Genomic DNA, 27,543 nt, shown 5'->3' with positions numbered 1-27,543 from the left:
TTTTTTTTCTGCAGTTGGTCTGGTAGTTTCATTGGCCTGTCGTTTAAAGTTAAGTTGACGAGTGAGCTTTTAGAGTACTAAGATAAAAGACCCAGTTATTGACACTGGCCTAGTTATTGACACCTGCAATTTTATTTTAATTAAAAAAAGCGCCATTCGGCCACGCCCGATATATATAGGTAGATTTCTTATTTGAATATTGAAAAAAACACGTTATTAAAAGGCAATAATGTCCTAAAATTTATTTTTTATTATATTTTTGCAAATAATGATATGAGACTGACTACAACAAGTAGATATTCAAAGAAATTTACCTAAAAAATAGGATTTGTAACAGATGAAAGTCATTTGATAACCCGGGAAAAAATGATCAGGACTGATCAGACCTGTTCATATCTGATCAGGCCTGAAATCCGACCTGATCAGACCTGTTCATGTATGATCAGGCCTGAAATTAGGTCTGTTCATGTCTGAACCGTTAAATACGCTCAGACCTGTCCATGCCTGTTCATGTCTGAAGTGTTAAATACGCTCAGACCTGATCAAATCTGATCAAGCCTGTTCATGCCTGCTCATGTCTGTTCATGCCTGTTCATGTTTGAAGCATTAAATACGCTCAGACCTGTCCATGTCTGCTCATGTCTGAAGTGTTAAATACGCTCAGACCTGATCAAGCCTGTTCATGCCTGCTCATGTCTGAAGCATTAAATACGCTCAGACCTGATCAGATCTGATCAAGCCTGTTCATGTCTGAAGCATTAAATATGCTCAGACCTGTCCATGCATGTTCATGTCTGAAGCGTTAAATACGCTCAGACCTGTCCATGTCTGATCTAGCCTAAAATAGATAAAGATTAAAACTCCATATACCAGCTGACAAAAACTGTTCATGCATGATTTGCCCTCTTAAATGATATTTTAAGTCTGGAAGAAAAATTTTATCGAACTATAGACTGCAGTTCTATTTTTAAAATTAATTTGTTCCGTATGACGTATCAGTTTCTATCCCCTTATAAATTTTAAATGTACAACTTTCATAAAAAATTTCGACTTATATAAGCATGAACTTTTTAATTTTCCACGCCAAAACGATGATTTTTAACGATGAATTTTGACGCAATGACATAAAATTTTTTACTGTGTTCCATTGAATACGCGAAAAATAAGATTATTTAGTAAAAGTTTGAGTTTGATAGCGTGAAAATACCAAAATATATCAGTTGATATCGATAGGCGATGTCCTTTCAAGGTGTCTGTTATTACCTTAAGCTACGCCTTGATCCATTCCAGTAGTGTCAAAGGCTGCTAAATTGTAGAACACACAAATAATTCTTCATTTCCTATACGTTTTAATTAAAAAAAAACTTCAATTTTAAAAGAAAACAATAAAATTATAATGACGGAATAAACCTTGAAGAAATTTTTTTTTACTTTACATAGAACCATATGTTAATGGAGCGAAAAAAATACATAGCCGTCCCAAATAAATCACTCTAATATACACAGTAAAAACTTTTGCGTCATTGCGTCAAAAATCTTAGTGTTAAAAATTTTTGTGTTAAATATTTAACACTTGTATGTGTAAATTTAACATTTATTCTGTTAAATCAACACAAAAAAAGTGTTAAATATTTGACATAAAAATTTTTAACACTAAGATTTTTGACGCAATGACGCAAAAGTTTTTACTGTGTATATTAGAGTGATTTATTTGGGACGGCTATGTATTTTTTTCGCTCCATTAACAAAATGATCCACATAATACAAATAATTTGATTTTGTTCCAGGATTTATTCGTTGAACTGCTTGAAACCATTGGTTTCAACGTTTAACGTCTTGTGGCACGTTTAAAAACATTTTTTTTGGGGAGTTGTAGTATTCGTACAATATGGTACGAAATAACCACGATAACTTTTAAGATTTTACATTTCTGATAAATTTATTAATATATTGACAAGATTAATTCGATGAAAAGTTGAAACATTCTATCAACTAGGGATGTCTCGATACTCAAGATAAGTATCGATGTATAGCAGTATTGGTCTAGTTTACACAAGTTGGCAATGAACTAGTTAATGTTCAATAGCTTACGTCAAGTTTCCGTAAACTTCGCGTCAACTTTTGCATTTGCAACAGTTTCGCAAAACTTGACTTTAACTTACTCATCAAGTTGACACAAATCTACTGCCAGAATTGACCGAAAGATTCGCTCAAAGTTGACGCGAAGTTTACATAAAGATGGTGTTAACATGAGGTAAACTTGTTATAAGTACAACTGTTGCCTTACTCTTTCCGTAAACTTTACGTCCTATTCCGGCCGCAGGTTTACGTTATCTTGATTTCACTTGTGCTAACTGGGCGGTATCAATCAACCAAGTATTGATCCCATTAAGTATCGACGGACACAGAAAATATCGATCCTTACTTTTTCCTAGGTAAACGATACATAAAATGCGCCAAACATTAAAAATGATTTTTCAATAATTAAAATTTTTGTTAATGAAAAAACGAATTTTTCATTTGGACAAAAAGACTACTGAATAATTGCCATAATGGGGGCGTCCATTAATTAGGTGAGGTGTTCTAGGGGGGGGGGAGTGGATCAAGCTAAATCTTACCAAATCTCACTTAGGGGGGAGGGGGGATCTTAACAAATATCACGTAATTTTTTCTCTAACAGAAAACAGTGTAAAATTGCGTGAAAAAGTATTTCTATAATAAAATATGGCCAAATTTGACACAATAGTGTTTGTCGTATTCGTCTGAACCCTGCAGGGTAGCAAAGTAGCGCTCGATTGTTTAATTTGATTATTGATCGATAGGATTCACTAATTTTTTAGGTAGATTTCTTTAGAAATCTATCGGTGGTAGCCGGTCTCATGTCGTAATTTTAATAAAATTTTGTCATAATATGTTTAATTATCTTCAATTTAAGCTATTGTGCGTCGACTTTTAATACTTTTTTCAATTTATTTCGTAGTTGAGAATATTCAAAAAAAAATCAAGAATAAATTAAATTTTAGCTTTTATCATCAAATGACTTTTATCTGTAAAAAATTCTATTTTTTAGGTAGATGTCTTTGAATATTTATTTGTTATAGTCAATCTCATGTCGTTATTTGCAAAAATATAATAAAAAATAAATTTTAGGACATTACGGCCTTTTAATAACGTGTTTTTTTCAATATTCAAACAAGAAATCTACCTATCCATGTCGGGTGTAGCCGAATGTTTACAGCTTTTTTTCTCAATAATCCAACACGTTTACAGCCGAAACATAAATTTTGAAGAATCTCGCGTGAGATTAGGGGAGGGGGGAGGGAGTTGGGGAAAATCTTACGAAATCTTATCAAGGGGGGAGGGGGGGGGTCAAAAAATTCTCAAAAATGCCTCACGTAATTTATGGACGCCCCCTAAGTCATAACAAATATTAGGTAAAACATTTTTTTAATTGTTTTTTATGACTGTGTGATAATATATATTAGTTTGATTCATGCCTCATTGGTCCGTCTACTTACGTGTTGGTCAAGTATTAAGAGTAAACCTGTTTTTGTTACACTAAAGTAAATATTTGATGTCATTAAATTAAATATTTCATATTACGCTAAACACTTTACATTATATTTAATGTTTATAATTATCAATTATTAAATATTTTAGAAAACATAAACTAAATCTATATTTTAATTTTATATTTTTAACGTGAATTAATTGGTTCTCGCATTTCTTCAGTTAGTTAGATCGATATTTCCAATAACGTCTCGCCAACAAGTATCGATGCAGCTTTGATTATCGATATGAAATATCGATACTTCACAAAATAATATCGATAATTTTTAGCATCGATTTACGATCGAACATCCCTAGTTGATACTAAGGTAAGTAAGCCCTCTACTGGTCAAGCCCCCTATATTGGCCACTAAATCAAAAAATCGCATTACAATTCTCCCTTCCTATAAGATATCAGATTATCTTTTTTCTATTATTAGTAACTATTCTGATAGCCACCTTAACTGAAACTTGCTGTCAAATCTACGGCCGCAATTTGAAACCAACTTGACGAACAGTTTCAGTTAAGTTGCCTATGACTTACTCTGCAATTAGACGTTAAGATTTGCTGTATAAGTATTTCAGTCTAGTTGTAGTAAAGTTGAAAGAAAATTTAACTACAAGTTTGATTGTTAACTTGTATTCAAATTGCGGCCGTAAATTCTCGTCAATTTGCTTACAACTGTTATTCAATGAAAAATTACCGTCAACTTAATGTTAAATTAACTGTATCTGCTGGAAGTCCTACTTTCTAAGAAAGCACTGGCTATCTGAGTAATGGAAAAATTGACACGGCTAAAATATGTACTTATGAAGGGAGCAATGTACTACAATGTACATTCGTCACGAAAATTTACTTATAATTAAAAAGTTTACGGAAAAAAAGTTTATTTTACAATAATAATAAAAACATTTGTGCATTAAATTTCATTTTTGTTGACTTCTTATCAGATAGGTTAAGGTTGTAATTTTTTTGAACAAGCTATTATAAATTGAAAATTTCAATAATGGTTCAATTTTTCATTAAAATCTCAATTAGCATTATTCAAAACAATTTTAGAAACTTATCAATTAATAATTTTTTATAAATTCATATTGAAAATTGGGTGGCCAATTATCGGGACAAGAGAATTGATTCTATATGTATTATTGGCCAGTCTGTTCTTTTATTTTGAAGTTATAAGTATTTGTACACAAAATCTTCAAGTTAATTTTTCTACATCAATCTATTGAATTAAATAAAAAATTTCAAACTATTTACTTACTTGATTTATTATTATTATTATTTTTTGTTTTTTCTATTTTTTTATTTGAAAATTATGTAAGTAAGATGGCCAATAAAGGGGACATCAGGATTGGAAGCTCAAAATATACGCTTCACGGTTATATCATTATTTTGTACATAACTCGTTTTTTAATATTCAAAATATTCATTTGAAAAAAAGTCTGCTTAACGGCCGGTCTCTACGATTGCAGCTTTATATTTCTCTCCTAAATAAAGAAGAATTTTGAAAAAAAAAAACGCTCTGCTACGTAATAAATTTTTTAATTATCTATTTCGTAGCAGAGCGTTTTTTTTCGAAATTATCATTTATTCGAAATAAAATCATAAAACTGCAATCTATATATATATATAAGAGATTTCCACCTATATATTGACTCATCACGATATCTCTGAAACCATAAAGCGTAGAGACTTGAAATTTGGTAGGAATATTCCTTTCGCCGTGTAAAGGTCAGCTAAGAACGGATTTTACGAAATTCTACCTACAAGGGGTTGCGGGGGCATTGACAATGGAAAATTCCCATTTTTAAACTATAGCTCCTATTGACTCCAAATTTGGCAGGAATCTCCTATATGTGATGTAGAATGATCTAAGAGCGGATTTTATGACAATCTACTCCCAATATGGATTGCGGAGGTGGGCGTTAACAATGAAAATTTAAAATTTCCGAGCTATAGCTCCTAGAGAATCCTAATTTTGTATGAATTTTTTGTAAGTGATGTAAAAATAATTTATAAACGAATTTAACGATATCCTACTCTACAAGGGGTTGCGGGGGTCGGTGTTAATAATGAAAATTTTAAATTTCCGAGCTGTAGCTCCTATAGGCTCCAAATTTGGTAAGAATCTGCTCTATGTGATGTATAAATGATTCAAGAGTGGATTTAATGACATCCTACTCCCAATACGGATTGTGGGGGTGGGTATTAACAATGAGAATTTTTAATTTTCAAGCTATAGCTCCTACAGACTCCAATTAGGTAGGAATTTTCTCTAAGAGATGTAGAAATAATATAGGAACGAATTTTAAGATACCTCACAGGAGTTTGCGGGGGTGAATGTTAACAATTAAAATTTTTAATTTCCAAGCTATAGCTCTTATAGACTCCAAATTTGGTAAGAATCTTCTATGTGATGTAGAAATAATCTAAGAGCGGATTTTACGACGAATCACCCCCAATAAGGATTGCGGGGGTGGGTGTTGACAAAAAAAAATCTTAATTTCCAAAATATAGTTTCCAAAAGGCGTAAATTTGGTAGGAATCTTTTATTTGTCATGTAGAGATCATCTCAAAACGGATTTCAATAAATTCTACTTCCGACAGGGATTGCGGGGGTGGGTGTTAGAATTTCAAATTTCCATTTCCAAACTGTAACTTCTACAAACTTGAAATTAGGTAGGAATCTTTCATTTGTCATGAGATCATCTCAAAACGGATCCCAAAAAATTCTACTTCCGATAGGGATTGCGGGGGTGGGTGTTAAAATCTAAAATTTTAATTTCCAAACTGTAACTCCTGCAGATTCTAAATTTGGTAGGAATCTTCGTGTACGATGTCAAGTTCAGCTGAGAATGGATTTTCTCGAATTCTAACCCCAAAAGGGATGGTGGGGGCGTTAACAATGAAAATTTCTCATTTCCAATCGATAGTTTTTATAGACTCGAAGTTTTGTTGAAATCTTTTATTTATAATGTAGAAATTATCTCGAATAGGATCTTACGAAATTCCTCCCCCACATAGAAGTGCGGGAGTAATAATTGTCAAAAAATTCATATTCTTTAAATACAGTTCCTACAAATATAAAATTTGATAGAATCTGAAGAGAAACAGGCAAATACCGAGATGGCCTCCAAGGTCAACGGATTTAAATATTTTTCTTTCTTAATAGTGATATTTTCTTACAACAATCGTCTCGTTGGCAGTGGCAAAAAAGTCGACTAAGAATTTTACATACATTTTTTTTTGCTGATCACATAACCGATGAATTGTTCTTATTACGGGATCGCGAAAATGTAACAGATTAAAAGCATTGCATTTTCTAAACACATGAGATATAGAAAAAAAATTTGGCTACTCATTTTAAGAAAATTCGTAAAAAACAAGTACAAATAATTTTCTATGTATAATTGATGTTACGGAAGAAATTTTAATTAACAGCGAAATTCGTCACAATTTAAGCTAGGCAGATTTCAACCTCACTCATGAGACCTGCAATTACTTTAACTAAAACTTACAATGCTCATTTAAAATTTTTTTTCTTCGTGTCAATTAATATTCATTTTTGGAAGAAAGCCACGGGAATGTTATAGTGATTGCACATTGAAAGTTACAATGAATTTTAGCTAGAATAATCATGTGGACAAAATATACAGACCAATTTGATGGAATTTGGAATCTGTGCAAGTCAAAACAATCTTCCAATTAAATTTCAAATCTAGATCTAAAAATACAATTCTATAAAGCGCCCAGCGGAGCGGGCGGGTAACAGCTAGTAGCTTTATAATCATGAATGCAATAAGGATAATACCATTTCTCACATTGAGTGCGAGGCGAGAAAAAGAGGGAACCGGCTGTTAATAGGCCAACAGATAGGTCATTTACCTTATTAAACGAAATGATGAATAAAAATTAACTTTGTGACGTCACAAGTGCGAGGGTTAGTTCGGAAATCGTCAGTTTCTTCGGTACTATGTTGAAAAATGTATTTTATATTTGTTATAACTTTTTAATTATCGCGGGAAAAAAATAGTTTTGTTTTAAAATTTATGTATGATGTTTTCAATTATAATAATAAAAAAAAAATTTTTTCTTCAAAAACCCAATTAAATTATTCAATGCAAAACTCAAACACTTCTTGATGATATGGAATAACAGGGGATTCTTTGAGAGTTGAACAAAATTTATAAGACAATCATAGTGGTTAAGCATATTTTGTGTAATGAAAGTAGTTCGTGTTAAAAACATTTTTACACTAAAGTAAACGTCCTAGTATTTAGAATATGTTTCCTTGACGAATGTAGCTGATCAAAAGATAGTTTAAATATTTGACACTCGAGTTGGAAAATATATCCACTTCAATGTGATCAAGCTTTAGTTCTAGTCTCATGTTCATGATATACCCAGTTGTACACGAAAAAAGACAAAATAGCCTTCATAGAAAAATAAATTAGTTGTTTGTCATTTTTCGGGGTTTGCTTATTTCAATCGCTTTCTATCAAAGTTATATGAAGATTTCTTCTGTAATATTGTGGTATAGTTTGATTATACTTTGCCACGAATCTCCTTAAGTTTGGAAAATATCGATAGTACTGAGAACTTTCAGTCATTCCTATATAACAATCTTTTTCAAGGCTTACACAAGCCTGCTCTCAAGTTTAATAGTTGCTATGGCGTTATTTTTCATCTAAATCTTGCTGCAGATACTTGTGGTGGATTTAAATTGCAAGTCTTGTGCAAGTTTTACACAAAAACTTAAAGCTACATTATATAATTCAAAAATCGAAAAAGAAATTTGTAAACGTCTGACACATACTTGTTGAAATAGTTTTTAATTCGATTTTAGAAGAAAACTGGTACCAGAAGCATGTTAAATGTACTGACGCATGGGCTTGCACAAAATCTGCTTAAGATCAATTTTTTCGAGCAACCGTCTCTGTCACTCTCTATTCCTTCTTAAGACATGCGCAAGCATCTGCTGCAAGAAATGCTTTGGAAACCAACAATTTAATTTGTATCACACATTTTGCGCAAATCTTAAACAAATCATACGTAAATGTCTGCTATAAAATACTGTTCTAAGAAATACTTTAGAAGCTTTTTGAATGCATAATGTTGAAGATATCTCTAATATTCTTGCGTGTAATACTATGAGAGAGTAAGTAGTGTTAGGTTTGTTTCTGTTCTGTTCTCAATGTTTACTCATTCTGAACACGATTGCCGTATTAGATTGTGCTTTGGAGAAGTTTCTGTACATTTGATACCTCACAAAAATTTTCACAGACCTTTTAGTTAAATTATTTCAAAATATAATTTCAAGTAGTAAAAATTTGTTTAAATTTATCAAATTTGTAAGTCTGTGATTTTTAGAGTTAGTTATATCTAGAACGAATTTTGCCTTTGAAAGAGAAAATCATTCTATCAATTCACTACCATAGATTCTAAATTTTCTTTTTGTTCCTTATTGATAATTTTTTTATTCAAATATTTATTTTCGATTTTAAGAACTCATGAAATAATTTTCGCAATGTGACAGTACTTGTTCCGTAACAATTTCTGCAGCTGCTACAATATAAAATCTTTGGTTAAAAAAAGATTAATTTGTAAAAGCCATTTTTAATATTTTATTATTGTTACAGCGATTTTGAAATGGCTTCGTTAGAGGATTTAAGAGAAGACGAACAAGAAGGAGATGAAGGTCTACCACTGCGTGAAGATTTTGGGGATTTCGCAAGTGTTGAACCAAGTTGTTTTAAAAATAGTACAGATTCAAGATATGATTTAAAACCATACGATGATAACCCTGGAATTCCTGCGAGCTTCCACGATCTAAACTCTTCAAAGATGCCTCTTAAAGCTGGTTTTGACGATTTTGATGGTGTGTCAGTAGGGTCTTTTTGCTCGAGTAAAGATACATTGAATTTTCCATTTGTGGAAGAAAGCCTTAAATCAGTTAAAAACTCCCCGTCCATAAAGAACAATAGTACGACTCGACAAAATGTAAGTCCATTGTCAAGTAAAAATTCTTTGAGTCCTCAAAACAAAAAAAATCAACTCATTTTACGAAGTCACGTGCGAAATAAATCGATCCAAAATATTAAGGATATGGATTACGAAAATCAAAGCACTGAACTTGTATCAAATGCTGAAATGCAAGATATTAATTCCACTCAATTAGAATATCCGTCATTAGATAATGTAGATGTCACTGTTTCAGTTCAAGAAGCGGAACAACAATCTCAGACTGATTATTTAGATAAAAATGAAAGTCTGAATAATGGATACATTAGTGGAACAACTACGTAGTTTACAAAGTAACTTGTGGTGCGTAAAGAAATTTACTGTTTGTTAATGAAATAGAAGCTACATATACGAAGCTTGTTAATATAAAACTATAAAATTATGAAATCGGTAACAGCATGAATGGTTTATAATTGAAAAAGCTTTTTAATAATGAATATATTAAAATTTTAAAAAGCTTTAAGACTTTATGTACACTACAGTGTATATATCTGTAAATGAATAATATTACATTAACGTTTTTTAATTGATTAATCGTATTTAAGAAGTCGCTATTCTAGAACTTTTTTTGCTTGCGTCGAATAAATAATGCAATAGTATCGTACTGTCGACAACGCTCATTAACAAAGTTGCAGCTACCATCATTTATATTAACGTTATTCAATTTTTATGCTCGATTTACTGCATATCGGACTCACACACAGATTTATAAATAAATATATATGTATATCAGCAAATTTATTATTTTAAAGGTAAAAAAAAAAAAAAAAAAAAAAAATTAAAATCAAATTTATTTTTAACAAAATTTTCTTGAATCAAGTCATATGATACTAATGAATAAAAAAAAAAAAAAAAACCTAAACATTATAACAAAGAAAAATTTATTGATAAATTTTAGCCTAAATTATTGACCTTTTAAGGTCTCGGAGAAATCGAAATAAGTACTCCTTTATAATGCTTTAAATGTTTTATACGACCTTACTAAGGTAATCTCTTATAGGTGCGATTTTTTTACTCCTATGAAAACATGCTTAACCTTATCAGTTTTTATTAAATTTAGTTTACTAATAAGTGATGGTAATAAAAAAACTAATCAAATGCCTGGAGTAGCGGCTACTATCTATCTGGTAAATTATTTTTAACCTTAAAACTAACTGTATGTAGATAAAAAAAAAAAAATATATATATATATATATATATATATATATATATATACTATATATATATATATATATATATATATATATATATATATATATATATATATATATATATATATATATTGGTGCAGGTCCAATTGAGTAATAAATTTAATTTTTTTATATTTGTAAAGTTGCTATAATCGTATAATTAATAGTTAAGTCGCGTTTTCAAATTATACAATGCGATACGTGATCACTTAATTCATTTAATGGTAAAAATTCATATATTTATATACTGACGATAGAATTAAACTTTGTCATAAAATTTTTTAATGAGTAAATTAAAAAAAAATTAAAAACTTTACCAAATGCACACCTCAAATTCTTTGAAACAACGGAAAACATATATTGAAACTCACAATACATTGAAATAAAATTTTTTTTTTTTTATTTTCAAATTTCAAGGCAATAGATTTATTAAATCTTTCAATTAATTAATTGTAAAAAAAATAATCTCTTTTTATACAAGTTATACAGGCCTGAAAAATTTTGATTTTTATATGACCCTCGTAATGTTTTATGAAAAAAGTAAAGAATACAAGAAAAATATATCGACTTTCTCACAAAGATCTCTATTTTTTTTGTTAAATAATATATTATATTAAAACCAGGAATATTTAATGAGGGGTTTTCAATGGATGAATCTTTAACGATTAGATTGATAAAATTTAATGAGAAGTTAGTTTTTACTTTCTAAAATCAATATACCGAAAAATTAGGCCTACAATACATTGAATTTATTATCAAAGTGTCTTGTATATTAATGAAATTTTCATATCATCACTTTTATAATGCAGTTTATTTTATGGCAGTAAATAAATTTTGAAACGACTTAATGGGAACGCAACTGCACAGAACTTTTCAAATGAGAGTAACTTAACACTCTACAATTGAGGTGTGCAAATATATTAAAAGTTAATATGTTATTTCTAATATCTGTTTAGTTTATAAAAATTTTCAGAAATAAATTTTTTATTAGTCACCAATTTTTCATGATTTGAATAATAAAAATGGTAACAACATTATTCCATAGTCCGATAAAATAGTCGTCGAAAAGAAGTCATTAGTGTCATTACTTAAAGTAAAATTTAAGTGGTCATTGTATCGCGATAAAAATCCTTGTAATTTTGATCATACTTACCATTACAGTAAGATTATGGTATATCTAATATGTCGTTTTGTTTTTCAACGAAAATATATAAATTTTCTTATTTTAGGGTGATTCAAAAAAATTTAATTTTTTTCTTACTCTCATTGTCTAAAATGCTTATTTTTGGTGACAAATAAATCCTCACCAAAGATGGGTTCTATAGTTCTATCCCTAAAAGTCGCTCATTTTAAGTTTTCTATTAATGTAAATAATTTTATTGTATTGAAGAAATCAATATTTTACGGGTTGTTGTACAGTTTTTCGCCGTGATGACAAAAATAATTTATCATACTATTCTGAAAAGCTTAAAAACATAACTTTGAAGCTCATAAAAATTATAGAATAATTGGTCAATTACAACGAATCGAACTTTTCACGAATAAACATAATTATTTATTATTTAATGAAGGGGAAATTAAAATATGAACAACGAGCTTTGAAGCTTATTTCCTCTAAAAGGTATTGAGTAAAAATTTTGTTTCGTGAAAAAAAAAGATTTGAAAAGTTCAGACCGAAAGAAAAACTATCAAAATTCGTTTTTGAATCACCATAATATATATATATATTATATGTGAGACGGATTAAATAAATTGACTGTCCTTTTTTCCAAAAACTATATCGAAAATGTTGTTTAGAATGTCAGAAAAATGATACTACATAGATTATAACTCTCAATTCTAATAGAGTGGAATCATTCCAGTTTGACGATTTTGTTTTTTTTTTTTTTTTTTTTCGTATTAGTGACCTAAAATTTTTTAAATAAGAAATAATATAAACCGCCATGTCATCAAAATTCCGTTTATACAATTTTCAATCAATCTTAATGAAGCGCCGTACCCTTATTCTTTAAAAAAATACTTTGGACAAATTCGAAGATGGATAAAATTGGTTGATTAATTTAGAAAAGATAATTTTTTTATGGTTTTATAAAATTGTACACAAACAAAAATATTTTATACACCGAAATTATAGACAAATATAATATAATATATAATCAAATCAAATAGTGATCCAATATTTGTCCATGGATGATTTGTGACAATTTTTTTTACTAACAGAAAAAAATTTTAAGATAGTTAGACAAAAAAAGTTTTTTTTTTTTTTCGATTGACTTTAATAGCCATGTATACCGCGAACGTCGCATTCACATAAATATCACATAATCATACATGGCTAAATTAAAAAATTTGGCACGCTTATATATAGTTTAATATGTCGATAAATAATTCACATAGTTATTATAATAACATATAGTAACTATTCTATAGTTATTCACATACCTGTTTGTAAATGATGGGATTAAAAAAGTTACTTTACTTATGTGTGAGTGATTCATACTTCATTATGTATTATCATATGTGCATCATGTACACATACATATATGTTCCTATGTAATTCATTTCCCACATAATACCCATTATCTATTGATGACAACTATGCACTTGATAACCCTCTATGCACTTGATGAGCCATCTAAAATATCGCCAGATTTAGTATAATTCGATTGCTTCATCCTAGAGAAATTTTAGAGAAGAGTTTTTTGTTATTGAATGTTAGAAGGTTTTCGATCGGTCAGCCTTGAAATAGTATCACTTTTGGTCATCAACAAACTACTTTGAGTTGTAAATCTACTTAAAATTATATATTTGTTTTAGGTAGCATTATCTATACATCACTATTAATTCTCTTCTAATTCACTAGAAAAATATATTTATATCAATCAACACTTATCTCCGCCAATAATTTACAAAATTTAAAAATTTTTGTCTCAAATTTCAAGAAAATCGTTTTTCCGACATTCTTAATAATCTTTTCGTTCTAATACTTTTTTGAAAAAAAAGAATTCGATTTTGATAAATCGGTCTATTATATAAATATATATTCGAGTACTCGAAAAAAAAAAGGTATTTTTTTTTCATAATCTTAAAATTTAACATTAGGTATAACAAAAAATTTCCTATAGAGAAACAGTTCAATATCGTCATCAATTACGATGAACTCAACGGTATCCCTTTTTCCCTAGAATCTTTAAGTTTTCAATAATCTAAAGCTCCATAACTTGACTTGTTGAGATTACGAAGAAATCATGCAAAAAAAAAATTTTTGTTTTCTTATGGACTGAATTTTCTTAAAGAAAACGTATTATACAACAAAAAAAAAAACAATCGCACGTATTATTTATAGGGGGAAATGGAAATTTCTGAAGCTCCTCGTAGAATTAAATTGAGATATCGAGCTGTCTGTTGGAAAATTTTTTTATACCTAGTAGAAATTTTTGATATGATAGATTTTAACAAGAATGATTTTTTTTTTTTTAACTGGAACGGTCGATTATATATATATATATATATATATATATATATATATATATATATATATATATATATATATATATATATATATATATATCTTAGTATTGTCACATCACACATATAAATAAATAATATTGAACTTTTCAAAGGATATATTGAGGATCAAATGAATGATGTAGCAATATAATATTAATATAGAAATATTTAATAACATGTTTTGTATGGTATGATAGGTTAAAAATGAATGTATTATTGCACTGATTTGTTATTCTATAGATCATCTGATGAATCATTAAATTATTGCGTAACATCGTGTGAAATGATAATCCGATATTAACTAATTTATTTTATTCTTAAAATTCTTTGAAAAGTTCAATATTTATCAATATTTCAGTAAATATACGAAGTTATTATATCCTCCATGTATGATGAATTATTAAAATCACTAAATTGCACGACTCTTAATGCGAAGCAGTAGAGCGTGTTTTGCAATCGAAATTTATATCATATAATCATAATTATGTTTTGGATCAATGGAGTAAGAATCTTTAACGAAAACGAACAAGATATACCTTTGATTTACTAATAGTACAGTTATATCGTACAATCAAAACCGCTTGGTTAACATGAATGTAGGCATTTTTAAGAGTGTTTATAATACAATGATTTATACATGCAACTCTACAGCGTTAAAAATAGATAGAATAAGCCTCAAAATACAAGACTGATTAGCTAAATCCATCTGTATAATCTCGCAATTTATAAAAAGTAAAAGATATCTAAGAAGTTTTGCAAGTTTTTTTATTTTATTTTTTATAAGTGCCATATCATTCATTTCGTACACACATTCCTAATTAATTTATTTTAAATAATTTTTCATTCGTTCATGATGAAAAATTATTAATAACTGTAGATTATGTAAATATTTTATATCCTTCCTTAAAGTGTCCCGAAATTTAGTGTCACCGGACGACGTTGATTCAACTTCGGATGTCCTAACCAATAGATGAAACTTAGACTTATCACGGGAGTTGTTTGCGATCAGTAGAAATGCACTTGCGAATATAACAGCTTCAGTGTTATCTTGAACAACGAGTTAATTATACATACTGTATGAGTTTGAAAGAGTAGTAGGGTAAAAGACCCCATTAGTGATGGGGATCCCATTACTGACACTTTCTTTGATTTTGGTACTTATTCAATTAATGAAATCATTAATTTCTATCATGAATATATTATATCTAATCTTTAAGACCTTTAGATCAACAAAATTTTTAATTTTTATTCCAAGTAGAACATTTTTTCATTGAAAGAAAAAGTGCCTCTAATAGGGTTTAGAGGTGCCACTAATGGGGTCTTTTACCTTATTTACTTTTTCTTTTTTTTTTTTTTTACTTAACTAACAAGTTGAATTAATTATTTATCTCCAAGAAAAAAAAACGGGGCTTGATAAACTCACTTGTGAATATTATAATGAATCTTCAGTTCGACTATTGTAAAAGAAAATGTATCAAGTCAATACATATTCAATTATATATCATTGTTTAAGAGAAAGTGAATTTTTGCCAAACATTTAAAGCAAGTTTCTTGCGTGTACAGTATCAAAATATTAATAAACAGTGTAAATCATTGAAATGACTAAACGGCGTTTTTTTTTCTCCAAATAGTATTTCGAATTTACTACCATACTGTTCAGCGAATTTACTAGTTAAAATTCTATAATTACGACACTTGATTAACTCAAATATATCAAAAATTGTATTCATTAAACAAAGTATTAAATTTCATATTTATTTGAATAAATAATATCAGAATTGATGTAAAAATATCAAGTGTGACATTTATTTATTAATTTTGAAACGTATATTAGAATAAAAATAGAAGTGCATTTAAAATATCAAAAATGATTTACACTTTTTCGACACATAATAATAAAAATACTTTCACTGTTATCCCTATAGTTTCATAAAAATACTACAAGTGTTTGTATACATTCCTTTGAGGGGAGCAAACCCTTAATAATTTTTAAAGAATCGATTTTTTTCTCATATTTAGAAAAAATGATCTATTGAGAGTATTCTGACAAATAAATAAATCAGAATATTCTATCCTTTCGAAATGACATGTTCAAAAACTGTTCGTTCTGTAAATTAAAAAATTACCGATCGATTTAACTGATATTTTATCATAAAAATGAGGCTTTTTTCTATATTCCTATCAAAAGGATTGACTTAAAATTTTAAAATTTTCGTGTAAATAAATAACTTTCTTGAGAATTAAAAAGAAATTGAACATTTCATTAAACAGCTTACTTAATTTTTAATTTTTTACTTTTTTATAATTTCATAGATTTTTTTCGGATCAACACAAAAAAATGTGACAAATACAGCACTTATCCAATGTCGCGTCAAAAACGCTCAAAAACTATTTTACAGAGCCGCCAATATGTTTAAAAGAAATGAATGTTTTCATACTCTTTATAGTTACAATAAAATGATATTAAGATTAACAAATTATGATTGTTTTATTATTACCTTTAAAAACAGCCGTAAAAATCACTCTTTCTAAGGCGTCGAAGGAGCTCTCCTTTCTCAAGAGTATAGTTGTAACAAATGTATTTTCAGAAGTTTTATTATTCTAATTACGTATCAAATAGAGGAGGGTGAGGCACGACGTACCATCCGGGGCACAGCGGCCCACTTTCAAAGCTTAATGAAAACAAAATTTTTAACTTCCCGCTAAGAAAATTGAAAATTTTCAAAAATCGGGAAGTTATTTAAGTTAAATAAGGTAGAGTTATGCAGATACATAGTATTGTAATTTTGAGGATTAAAAATTGAATGCATCACGTGGAAATATTGAATAATAAATTAATTTCAACTTTTTGTTTATTTTCCATGCGTTAAGGATGACTTTGAGATTATGTCCAAAAAAGTTGAAATTAATTTATTATTTAATATTTCCGAGTCATGCATTTAATTTTTTAATCCTCAAAATTACAATACTATGTATCTGCATAACTCTACCTTATTTAAAAGTTGCAAAAAACGAAAAAAAATTTTTTTTTGAAATTCAAAAATTGATATTTTTGAAAAAAATAAAAACACCCTTCTAAAAATTTAAGAATCTTTTAAGATGTGTACAATGTATTATACAAAAAAAATTGAGCTAAAATTTTAACTTTGATCGTCATTTTTAACAATTTTAAAAAATTCAAAATTTGACAAATTTAGCATTTTTGAAAATTGTTTTCCAAAATATTTTTTTTTTCAATAACCCTAAATGTCCCCTTTCAAACAAACGAAAGGCCATTCCTGTATCTACAATAGCGTTCGAGATATTACAAAAACAAAATTGAAAAACTGAAAAAATTGCGAAATTTTGAATTTGCATATCTTTTGAAAAAAATTTTTTTATTGTTTTCCCTTTGGCAGAACTCCGTTTTATGATAAACGAAAACTTCTGACCAAAATTTTTCCAAATCGAAAGGGATCAATTCCAACTATTTGTCGATTTGACATCGAATGACCCATAAATATATATATATATATATACACCATCGCGGGAATAGTCAGGGAAGCTTCCTAGGACCTCAAAACATCGAGATCTGATGAAAACTCGATTTTTGAAAAACGGAATAAAGCCAATAACCCAGTAAACACGTTTACGTCAATGTGACGTCAAAATGACATTGGGCTATGTCAGGATTTACGTAAGATACAAGTCACGAATGAGTCATATATGACTCATTATTTCACACTTCTTGACGTAAGATTCTGACGTAAAAATATGACGTAGTCATGACGTCAGTATTATGTCTCAATGACATTTATGACGTCAATATGACATACCTGTGATGTCTATATCATGATAATGATGTCATTATGACGTAAAAGTGATGTAAGTGATGTAAGAATTGTACCTCAGAAAAAATATTAAAAAAAAAATTTCTCAAAAATAAAAAGATGGCAATTTTGAAATTAATTATAGTGTTGTGGACTTATTACAAAGTTTGAAACACTAGTTATATGTTGATACTTGATGAAAAAATCCTGAAATATGCTGGGCTCGAACTTGGGTCCTCACGTATCGAAGTCTGGAACGCTGCTCACTTGTCCAAGTAACGGTTCATGTTACGAAGTAAATAACTTATGTGATAAGCCTTACATGACGAAAAATGCTGAATTAATAATCCTTGCTGAGATTAAATGTATTTTAAGCGGTGGAATCGTATAGGATTGAAGTGTAATAATTTATACAATTTTATAAAATTTCATTAAACTCATGAAATTTTTATAAAGTTCTATAAAACTTTGTAAAAACTCTTATAAAAGGCTCTCTAGTGAAACTTGTGGTAATGAATAGGCAATTTATAAATTTTCATAAGAATTGATTGAATCTTACACTTTCAAAAATTTTCGTCTAAAAGCGGACGCAGAGAACTTTAGACTCTCTGCGGACACAGAGAACTTTCACAGAGTGAAATTTTTCAGAGTAAACGATGTATCCGTGTCATTTGAATATTTTTAATACTTATTGATTTCTCAAGACTCGAATTTTTTTTATTTAATTTTTCCGAAAATTTAGTATTTTTCATTTGGATTTTTCTTCTTCAAAATTTCAATTTACAAAATTTAGATTTTTTTTTAATTTCAACTCTTTTAAGTATACCATTTTTTAATCTATATTTCTTTTTAATTTCAATTTTTCGAAATTTGAATTTTTTAATTTAACATACTAACAACATTATGAAACTTGATGTACACAGTAAAAAAATTTTTAATTTTAATAAATATTAAATTTACACTTAAAAAAGTTAAATATTTAACACAAAAATTTTTAACACTAAAGTTTTTGACGCAATGACGCAAAATTTTTTACTGTGTAAAATACTATTAGTCTCGTCAATAACAATCATGGAACTGTTTGAATTATTTCAAATACAATGTTTCATAAGTAGCAGCACTAATGTCAGAAAATTATTTTTCAAGTAATAGTGCAATATTTAAATAACTGACATTTAATTTCTTGACGCGAAATCATAAGAAATTATATGTTTACTCGTTTGACGGTTTAAAAATTTAGAGTTCATGCCACATAAATTGAACTCGGTATTTTGTTATCAGTTTCACACCAAATCATTTATACTGAATGAAGTCGAAAATATTTTTACAATGGATAAAAGTGCCTAAATTCATGGAAAAAAATATAAGTGAGAAACATATGCAACGAAAAAAAGTATTTCTTGCACCAAGAAAATTTTGACGGAGGCTGAAGTTATATTGGAGCAAGAAGTGTTTTAGTGTCAAGATATTTTGACTTCATTCACGAAATTTTCAGTCATCTCTAATATATTCTTAGTCCAAAGAAATTTACCTTTGAGTCAAGATTTTTCTGCAGTGTATGGAAACATACAATCAAAGATATAAAAGTTTATATCCCACATGTATTTAATTTGTATGTTTTTCTTAAAAACGTAAATGAAAAATATTTTTGTATGTTATTTGCTAATATGTTAGATATATTCATTAATATTATAAATTATAAATTTTTGTTATTAAGAGCGGACTTAAATTTGCAAGGTACCAGCTTAAATCAGCTGTTTACCTCTTTCTGATTCTTACTAAATTTTAAACCAATTTTCACTAATATTTAGCGATTAATTGTAAATTAGACATCTTATTGAAGAAGTTTTATATTTGATAAATTTTGATCAATCGATAATATTAAAAAAATACATCCCCCAAATTTTATCAATATTATGGAAAATAATCGTTTGTCACTGATTTAGAAAATGACTTTCAAATTACGTCAGTATTATGTACAATTGTGACAAATTATTGATGTTAAATAATGACTCACAGATGGTATCGGTATTACGTAAGACCGTGACTTGTCACTGATGTAAACGCATGATGTTAAACTTACGTCAAGATTACGTACAGCCGTGACTTGTCACTGATGTAAACGCATGATGTTAAACTTACGTCGTTATGACATACAATGATGGCATTAATGTTACGTAATATTGTAGTTTATATATTATGTCAATTGTACGTAATATCTAACTCATTTCCGTTACATCATAGAGAAGTAATAAACTTACATCAGTATGATGTCAAAAATATATCATATATTTTTACATCATAATTGGATTACAAGACAGGTCAATTTTACGTCATATTTACGTAAAATATTGTGACATTCCTATGACTTATAAATGACGTCATATTGAAGTCATGTGTTCACTGGGAACTTCCCGATTTTCGGAAATTTTCAATTTTCTTTGCGGGAAGTTAAAAATTTCTGAAAATGCATTCACTACAATACAGGCCACCTTTAACGTGTACAAGCAATATAATGTACATAAGTGTTAAAGCAATTTTTATCTCTCAAAATTTTATTTAAGAAAAAATTTTGACTCGCGTCTCCTTCAGAAATATATCACTTACTTTATAAAATTGTGAAAAATAGAAAAAAAAAACGTTAAACATGAGGGAACGTATCTCAAGTTTTAAATCTTTATACTTAAAACTAGCAAAGTTACAAATTTATCCGGTTAGAAGGTTTAATATTCCAAAGTTTGAAAATAAATATTTTCTGTGTTATTTAAACAATAAATAAAAAATTTTTATTTCTAAAAAACAACGCACCCTAACGTATTTTACCATGTGAAAAAAATTACAAAATTAATGAGAAAGCATTTTCGAAGAACATTCAACTTCCTATACGTATATGTATTTTTATTGCTATTTGTCTTGTGTTCACCTGCATTAACATTCTTTACTTTCCCATACTAGACAGAAGATTCTTCTATACACAAATACCACAGTAAAATAACGTTCAAATAAAACGTACTTGCTGATCAACCGACGGCAGGAAGTTATATTTTTAATACTTCCCGGGAAAAAATGATCAGACATGAACAGGCATGAGTCTTCAGGCCTGATCAGGCATGAATTGACCTGATCAGGCTTAATCAGAACATGGTCAGGTCTGAAAGCCCATTGTTACTTTTAATTAATTATTTTGCTTAATTTTATGGATATAGTATTTGATAGAGTCATACGCAATTCTCTATAATGAATTGAAATAAAAAAAAAAATCATTACATATAATTGTACGGCTGTAACACCAGCAGTCACCCATCCAATTACTAACCACGCTCAATGTTGTTTAACTTTGGTGATATCCGTGCGTCTTGAAGTTCCCGCCTGCTGTGCTGCTATCTTATGTGACAACAATTCTATGAAGTACATAACGTATCAAAAATAAGTTTATCATAAATATAATATAAAAATTGATTTTATAATATATTTTGATAGTCCTAATTTATTTATTTAACCGAAACTCATTATAACATCACATTTATTTAAATAATAAAATAAGTAATGATTTTAATATTAGGCAGGAGCAGAGCAGATCAAAAAACATCCCATAGGAAATGTAACAAATTTTTTATTTCAAAATTATTTAAACGTAATGATAGAAATAATTTTGCACATTTTGTGATGACCAAAAAAATTTTTTTCGTCAAAGAATAAATTTTTATCACATCTCTGACTATGCAATCCCAGGAAAAAATGATCAGACCTGACCATGCCTGTTCATGTCTGATCAGACTTGTCTGATTGACTTAGTCTGACATGACTGCTCCTGCCTAATGTTAAAATCATTACTTATTTTATTATTTAAATAACTGTGATGTTATAATGAGTTTCGGTTAAATAAATAAATTAAAACTATCAAAATATATTATAAAATCAATTTTTATATTATATTTATGATAAACTTATTTTTGATACGTTATATATAATGCCTTTCAATGATTCGCACCGGTCAAGAATTTTACGGAAAATGGAAACATCAAAATTTGGTCAACTCTAAATAAAGAAATCACTAAGTAAAAAATTTATATAAATATTATATTAGAAATAATAAAAAAATTATTTGTCTAAATAAGGATAATTCAAAATTTCGATAATAATAAAGGCAGTAATGTAAAAATTTAGTTACCAAAAAAATTGGAATTATTTTAAAAACGATAAGCATAAAATTATAAAATTTTAAAATAAGATATCTATGAAATTAGACAAATCATAAAACAAACAAGTGAAATGACAGATATTTAAAAAAATGGAGAAGAATAAATTTAGACAAGTCAATAAAAAGACAATTAAAAATTTAGAAATATAAAAAAATTGACAATTTTAATTATTCGTAAACTTAAAAAATATCCATCTCTAAATATAGACCAGTAAATTTAGATATCTTTAATTTTGGACATCTCTAAATATTTACAAATATAAATTTTTACAATTCATAACAAAGACGATTAAAAACATAGTAATCATACAAAATAAGTACTAAGAAATTTAAAATACAAAAGATAGCTAAAAACTAATTAATTTTCCTGTGACCGCTGCTCCAGGAAGTTATAAAGTTATTTGCGATCAATTGTCCTGTTATTTTTAAAACACACCAAGATTTTGCTTTTAATCTTAGTAAAAAATATTTTCGAAGACCCGGAACTACCAACAGCTCCTGTGACCGCTGCTCCAGGAAGTTGTAAAGTTATTTGCGTTCGATTGTCCTGTAATCTAAAAAATACACCAAGATTTTGCTTTTAATCTTGGTAAAAAATATTTATGTAGACCCGAAACTACCAACAGCTCCTGTGACCGCTGCCCCAGTTTTATATCAGTGACAACTTGTCAGTTTTTTCAAATTGTCTGAGCATCAAATTGTTACGGCTTGAGAATTTACAAAGTACCAATAGCGTGTGTACTGAGAAGGTATATGTGATACAATAAATAACTGGTTATTGATCTTGTTTCTGACTGGCAATTTGTAATTTGGCATTTAAATTGTCTGGTCACCTAACAGTAATTTTTCTTTCAATCTCTTGGTTATGCAATTTTATCGAAAAATTTTATCGAAAAATTAAAAGAAGTCAATAAAACTGATATGAATATTATGCATACTAAACTGATAGATCTGAGCAAATCAGTTAGCTCTGAAAGCAAAGCAACTTCTTCTGCAATACCTACACTAGGATGTACAACGGAGTTAGTAATTTCGGGTATTCCCGATTCGGTGGCTAATAGATTGCTGCCTTCAGAGATTTCATCGGCTGTTTTAAATGCTCTAGATCTGCCAAATCTGGTCAGTGATATTTTGAGTATTCGTAAATTTGAAAATAAAAATGGTCCTAGACAAGATAAGACTAGGTATCATTCCTTTATTGTTGATTTGAAGTCTTCTCGAGTACGTGACTTCATTATTAGCTCGAAACGAAAGTCAAAAAATCTATTGGCCAAAACTGTGTTCCCGGCTTGTGTTGAGCAGAATTTTAGAGGTGCTATTTACGTCAATGAGTTTTTACTGCCAGAGACACATAAATTGCTACTACAAACCAAGGAGAAAGCTAAATTAAAAAATTTTAAGTATGTTTGGGTGACAAGCGGGCAGATCTTTGTTAAAAGAGACGATGGCTCTGAAAAATTTAAAATTAACTCTGTTTCTGATCTCACTAAACTTCTTTAACATTCAACGGATTCATCTAGTATCTCAACTGTAAATACCTCATCCCTGAAAGTACTAAGCCTAAATATAAATAGTGTTACTGGTCATACTGCTGAGTTTCTTGATTCAGTTGATAATACAAAACCTGACATTATTGTACTTGTAGAGACTTGGTTAAAACCTTCAATTGATAACAATATTTTCTCACTTGATGATTACTTCATCATACGAAGAGATCGAATCTTAAAACATACAGATACCGATCGTTACATTCAAGGAGATGGTATAGCAGGGAATATGTCATTGTCCCAGTTGATCAATGTCCCATTTTTTACTGTCCCAGTCAGCGAAAATCAAACTAGCGGCCTCTGGTAATTAAAAAAATAACTATAAAAATTTAATTTTCGTTATCGGAGAAATTTTTTTTACAGATGGCGCTGATTTGCGGAAAAATGAAAATATTGAAATAAATATATCTGAGTGATTTTCTTCATAGCTTTTGACTTTTAATACTGGTGCTTGAAACTTTTAGAGGTATCCACAGTACACTGGTACTTTGGACGAACTTCGAATGTTTATTCCAGGTCTTTCCCTCCATAGGTTTTTATTGTAATTACTACCAGTGGATTTTTTAATCAACCCTAAATGCACCGACGACCTTTTCGAATTGATACCTCTACACCAGGTCCTTGCCTCCATGGGTTTTTGTTTTAAATACTACCGGTGGATTTCTTAATCAACCCTAAATGTACCAACGACCTTACCGAGTTAATACGTTAACTCGAGGTGCTTACCTTCATAGGTTTTTATTTTAAATACTACTAGTGGCTTTCTTAATCAACCCCAAATGTACCAACGACCTTACTGAATTGATACCTCCACTCCAGATCTTTGCCTCCATAGGTTTTTATTATAAATACTACAGGTGGATTTCTTAATCAACCCTAAATGTACCAACGACCTTACCGAATTGATATCTCCATTCCAGGTCTTTGCCTCCATAGGTTTTTATTTTAAATACTACAGGTGGATTTTTTAATCAACCCTAAATCTACCAATGATCTTACCAAATTGATACCTCCACTCCAGGTCTTTGTCTCCATAGGTTTTTATTTTTAATACTACAGGTGGATTTCTTAATCAACCCTAAATGTACCAATGACCTTACCGAATTGATACCTCCATTCCAGGTCTTTGCCTCCATAGGTTTTTATTTTAAATACTACAGGTGGATTTTTTAATCAACCCTAAATCTACCAATGACCTAACTAAATTGATACCTCCACTCCAGGTCTTTGTTTCCATAGGTTTTTATTTTTAATACTACAGGTGGATTTGTTAATCAACCCTAAATGTACCAATGATCTTACCAAATTGATACCTCCACTCCAGGTCTTTGCCTCCATAGGTTTTTATTCTAAATACTACAGGTGGATTTCTTAATCAACCCTAAATGTACCAACGACCTTACCGAATTGATACCTCCATTTCAGGTCTTTGCCTCCATAGGTTTTTATTTTAAATATTACAGGTAGATTTTTTAATCAACCCTAAATCTACCAATGACCTTACCTAATTGATACCTCCACTCCAGGTCTTTGTCTCCATAGGTTTTTATTTTAAATACTACAGGTGGATTTCTTAATCAACCCTAAATGTACCAACGACCTTACCGAGTTAATACGTTAACTCCAGGTGCTTACCTTCATAGGTTTTTATTTTAAATACTACTAGTGGCTTTCTTAATCAACCCCAAATGTACCAACGACCTTACTGAATTGATACCTCTACTCCAGATCTTTGCCTCCATAGGTTTTTATTATAAATACTACAGTTGGATTTATTAATCAACCCTAAATGTACCAACGACCTTACCGAATTGATATCTCCATTCCAGGTCTTTGCCTCCATAGGTTTTTATTTTAAATACTACAGGTAGATTTTTTAATCAACCCTAAATCTACCAATGATCTTACCAAATTGATACCTCCACTCCAGGTCTTTGTTTCCATAGGTTTTTATTATTAATACTACAGGTGGATTTCTTAATCAACCCTAAATGTACCAATGACCTTACCGAATTGATACCTCCATTCCAGGTCTTTGCCTCCATAGGTTTTTATTTTAAATACTACAGGTGGATTTGTAATCAACCCTAAATCTACCAATGACCTTACTAAATTGATACCTCCACTCCAGGTCTTTGTCTCCATAGGTTTTGATTTTTAATACTACAGGTGGATTTCTTAATCAACCCTAAATGTACCAATGACCTTACCGAATTGATACCTCCATTCCAGGTCTTTGCCTCCATAGGTTTTTATTTTAAATACTACAGGTAGATTTCTCAATCAACCCTAAATCTACCAGTGACCTTACCAAATTGATACCTCCACTCCAGGTCTTTGCCTCCATAGGTTTTATTTTAAATACTACAGGTGGATTTCTTAATCAACCCTAAATCTACCAATGACCTTACCTAATTGATACCTCCACTCCAGGTCTTAGTCGCCATAGGTTTTATTTTAAATACTACTGGTGGTTTTCTTAATCGACCCTCATATATATATATATATATATATATATATATATATATATATATATATATATATATATTTATTTATTTATTTACCGAAGTCAAGTTTGAAGATACTATATATATCATATGTGTCGTCTTAAAATTATTTAGATATGCCAATATTCGAAAAGTTTCAAAATTATAAAAACTTATATTTCTCACTTTCTAACTCGAATAACTTTGGAATGGTAAAACTTATTGAATCTCTGATAGTTGAATCTTAAAGCTCTTTAAATAAGCTTCAATTTGAGTACCATATCATATGTGTAGTCTTAAAAGTAAGTCCTATTCCGCTATGCTAAATATGAAATTTGCTGTTGCACTCATTTTTATTTATAATGAAATCTACTTCCATTTCGGCTGTCGAATGGCACTTTTTTTAAATACTACCGGTGATTTTGTTAACCAACCGTAAATGCACTAATGAAACTGATACGTTTACTCCATGTGTCTATTTTGATAGGTTCCCATTTTAAATAATATAGATTAATTTCTTAATGAACTCCAAATATATTGACGACTTGACCGAGTTCATACGTCTACTTCAAGTGTTTCTGATACTTCATCCTATTAATTATTATGTTTATAGTAAGTTTTAGTTTAAATTTATTGAAGTTAAGATGTTGAAAATTCAGGATTACATTACGTATATTGTTTTCATTTTGTTTTTTCCCTGCAGGTTTATATTTGGAATTTTACTTTTATGTAAGTGGCAGAGTTAGCCGAGCGGCACACGTTTGATTTGGGCGATCACCCAGGTAAGCAGCATTAAGCGTGGTTATTACTTGGATGTGCGACCACGCTCAATGCTGCTTACCTGGGTGATCGCCCAAATCAAACGTGTGCCGCTCGGCTAACTCTGCCACTTACATAAAAAGTAAAATTCCAAATATAAACCTGCAGGGAAAAAACAAAATGAAAACAATATACGTAATGTAATCCTGAATTTTCAACATCTTAACTTCAATAAATTTAAACTAAAACTTACTATAAACATAATAATTAATAGGATGAAGTATCAGAAACACTTGAAGTAGACGTATGAACTCGGTCAAGTCGTCAATATATTTGGAGTTCATTAAGAAATTAATCTATATTATTTAAAATGGGAACCTATCAAAATAGACACATGGAGTAAACGTATCAGTTTCATTAGTGCATTTACGGTTGGTTAACAAAATCACCGGTAGTATTTAAAAAAA

The 27,543-nt window shown here is 29.3% G+C and overlaps 1 protein-coding gene and 2 long non-coding RNA genes across 8 annotated transcripts in view; 1 reads left to right on the top strand and 2 right to left on the bottom strand.

Annotated features, from left to right (window-relative positions):
• Positions 1-16,747, top strand: part of LOC123269802 (insulin-like receptor) — a 127,871-nt gene extending 111,124 nt beyond the window's left edge. The window contains exons 11-13 of one of the 6 annotated variants that reach the window (XR_006510466.1): positions 9,193-9,553; positions 9,771-9,877; positions 16,588-16,747. Coding sequence is in view for 4 of the 6 variants with exons in the window: in XM_044735653.1 (XP_044591588.1) it covers positions 9,193-9,859 (667 nt within the window). In the remaining 2 variants the exon portion in view is untranslated. Of the gene's footprint in view, positions 1-9,192; positions 10,281-15,183; positions 15,447-16,587 lie in introns of those variants that run through there. The other 5 variants (XR_006510467.1, XM_044735653.1, XM_044735654.1 and 2 more) reach the window with 5 other exon arrangements.
• Positions 357-21,389, bottom strand: LOC123269805. Its single transcript, XR_006510468.1, has 2 exons — positions 21,160-21,389; positions 357-386 (listed from the first exon to the last, which is right to left on the bottom strand). It is a non-coding gene; the product is annotated as an uncharacterized LOC123269805 (long non-coding RNA).
• Positions 21,390-26,574: 5,185 nt separating this feature from the next.
• On the bottom strand, positions 26,575-27,133 carry LOC123268852. Its single transcript, XR_006510310.1, has 2 exons — positions 26,983-27,133; positions 26,575-26,908 (listed from the first exon to the last, which is right to left on the bottom strand). It is a non-coding gene; the product is annotated as an uncharacterized LOC123268852 (long non-coding RNA).
• Between the last annotated feature and the right edge of the window lie 410 nt (positions 27,134-27,543).

Source organism: Cotesia glomerata, linkage group LG7 (assembly GCF_020080835.1).
Source record: "Cotesia glomerata isolate CgM1 linkage group LG7, MPM_Cglom_v2.3, whole genome shotgun sequence".
NCBI classification, from domain to species: domain Eukaryota; kingdom Metazoa; phylum Arthropoda; class Insecta; order Hymenoptera; family Braconidae; genus Cotesia; species Cotesia glomerata.
Note: the sequence above shows the minus strand (reverse complement) of the source record. Positions and strands in the feature narration are given on the sequence as shown.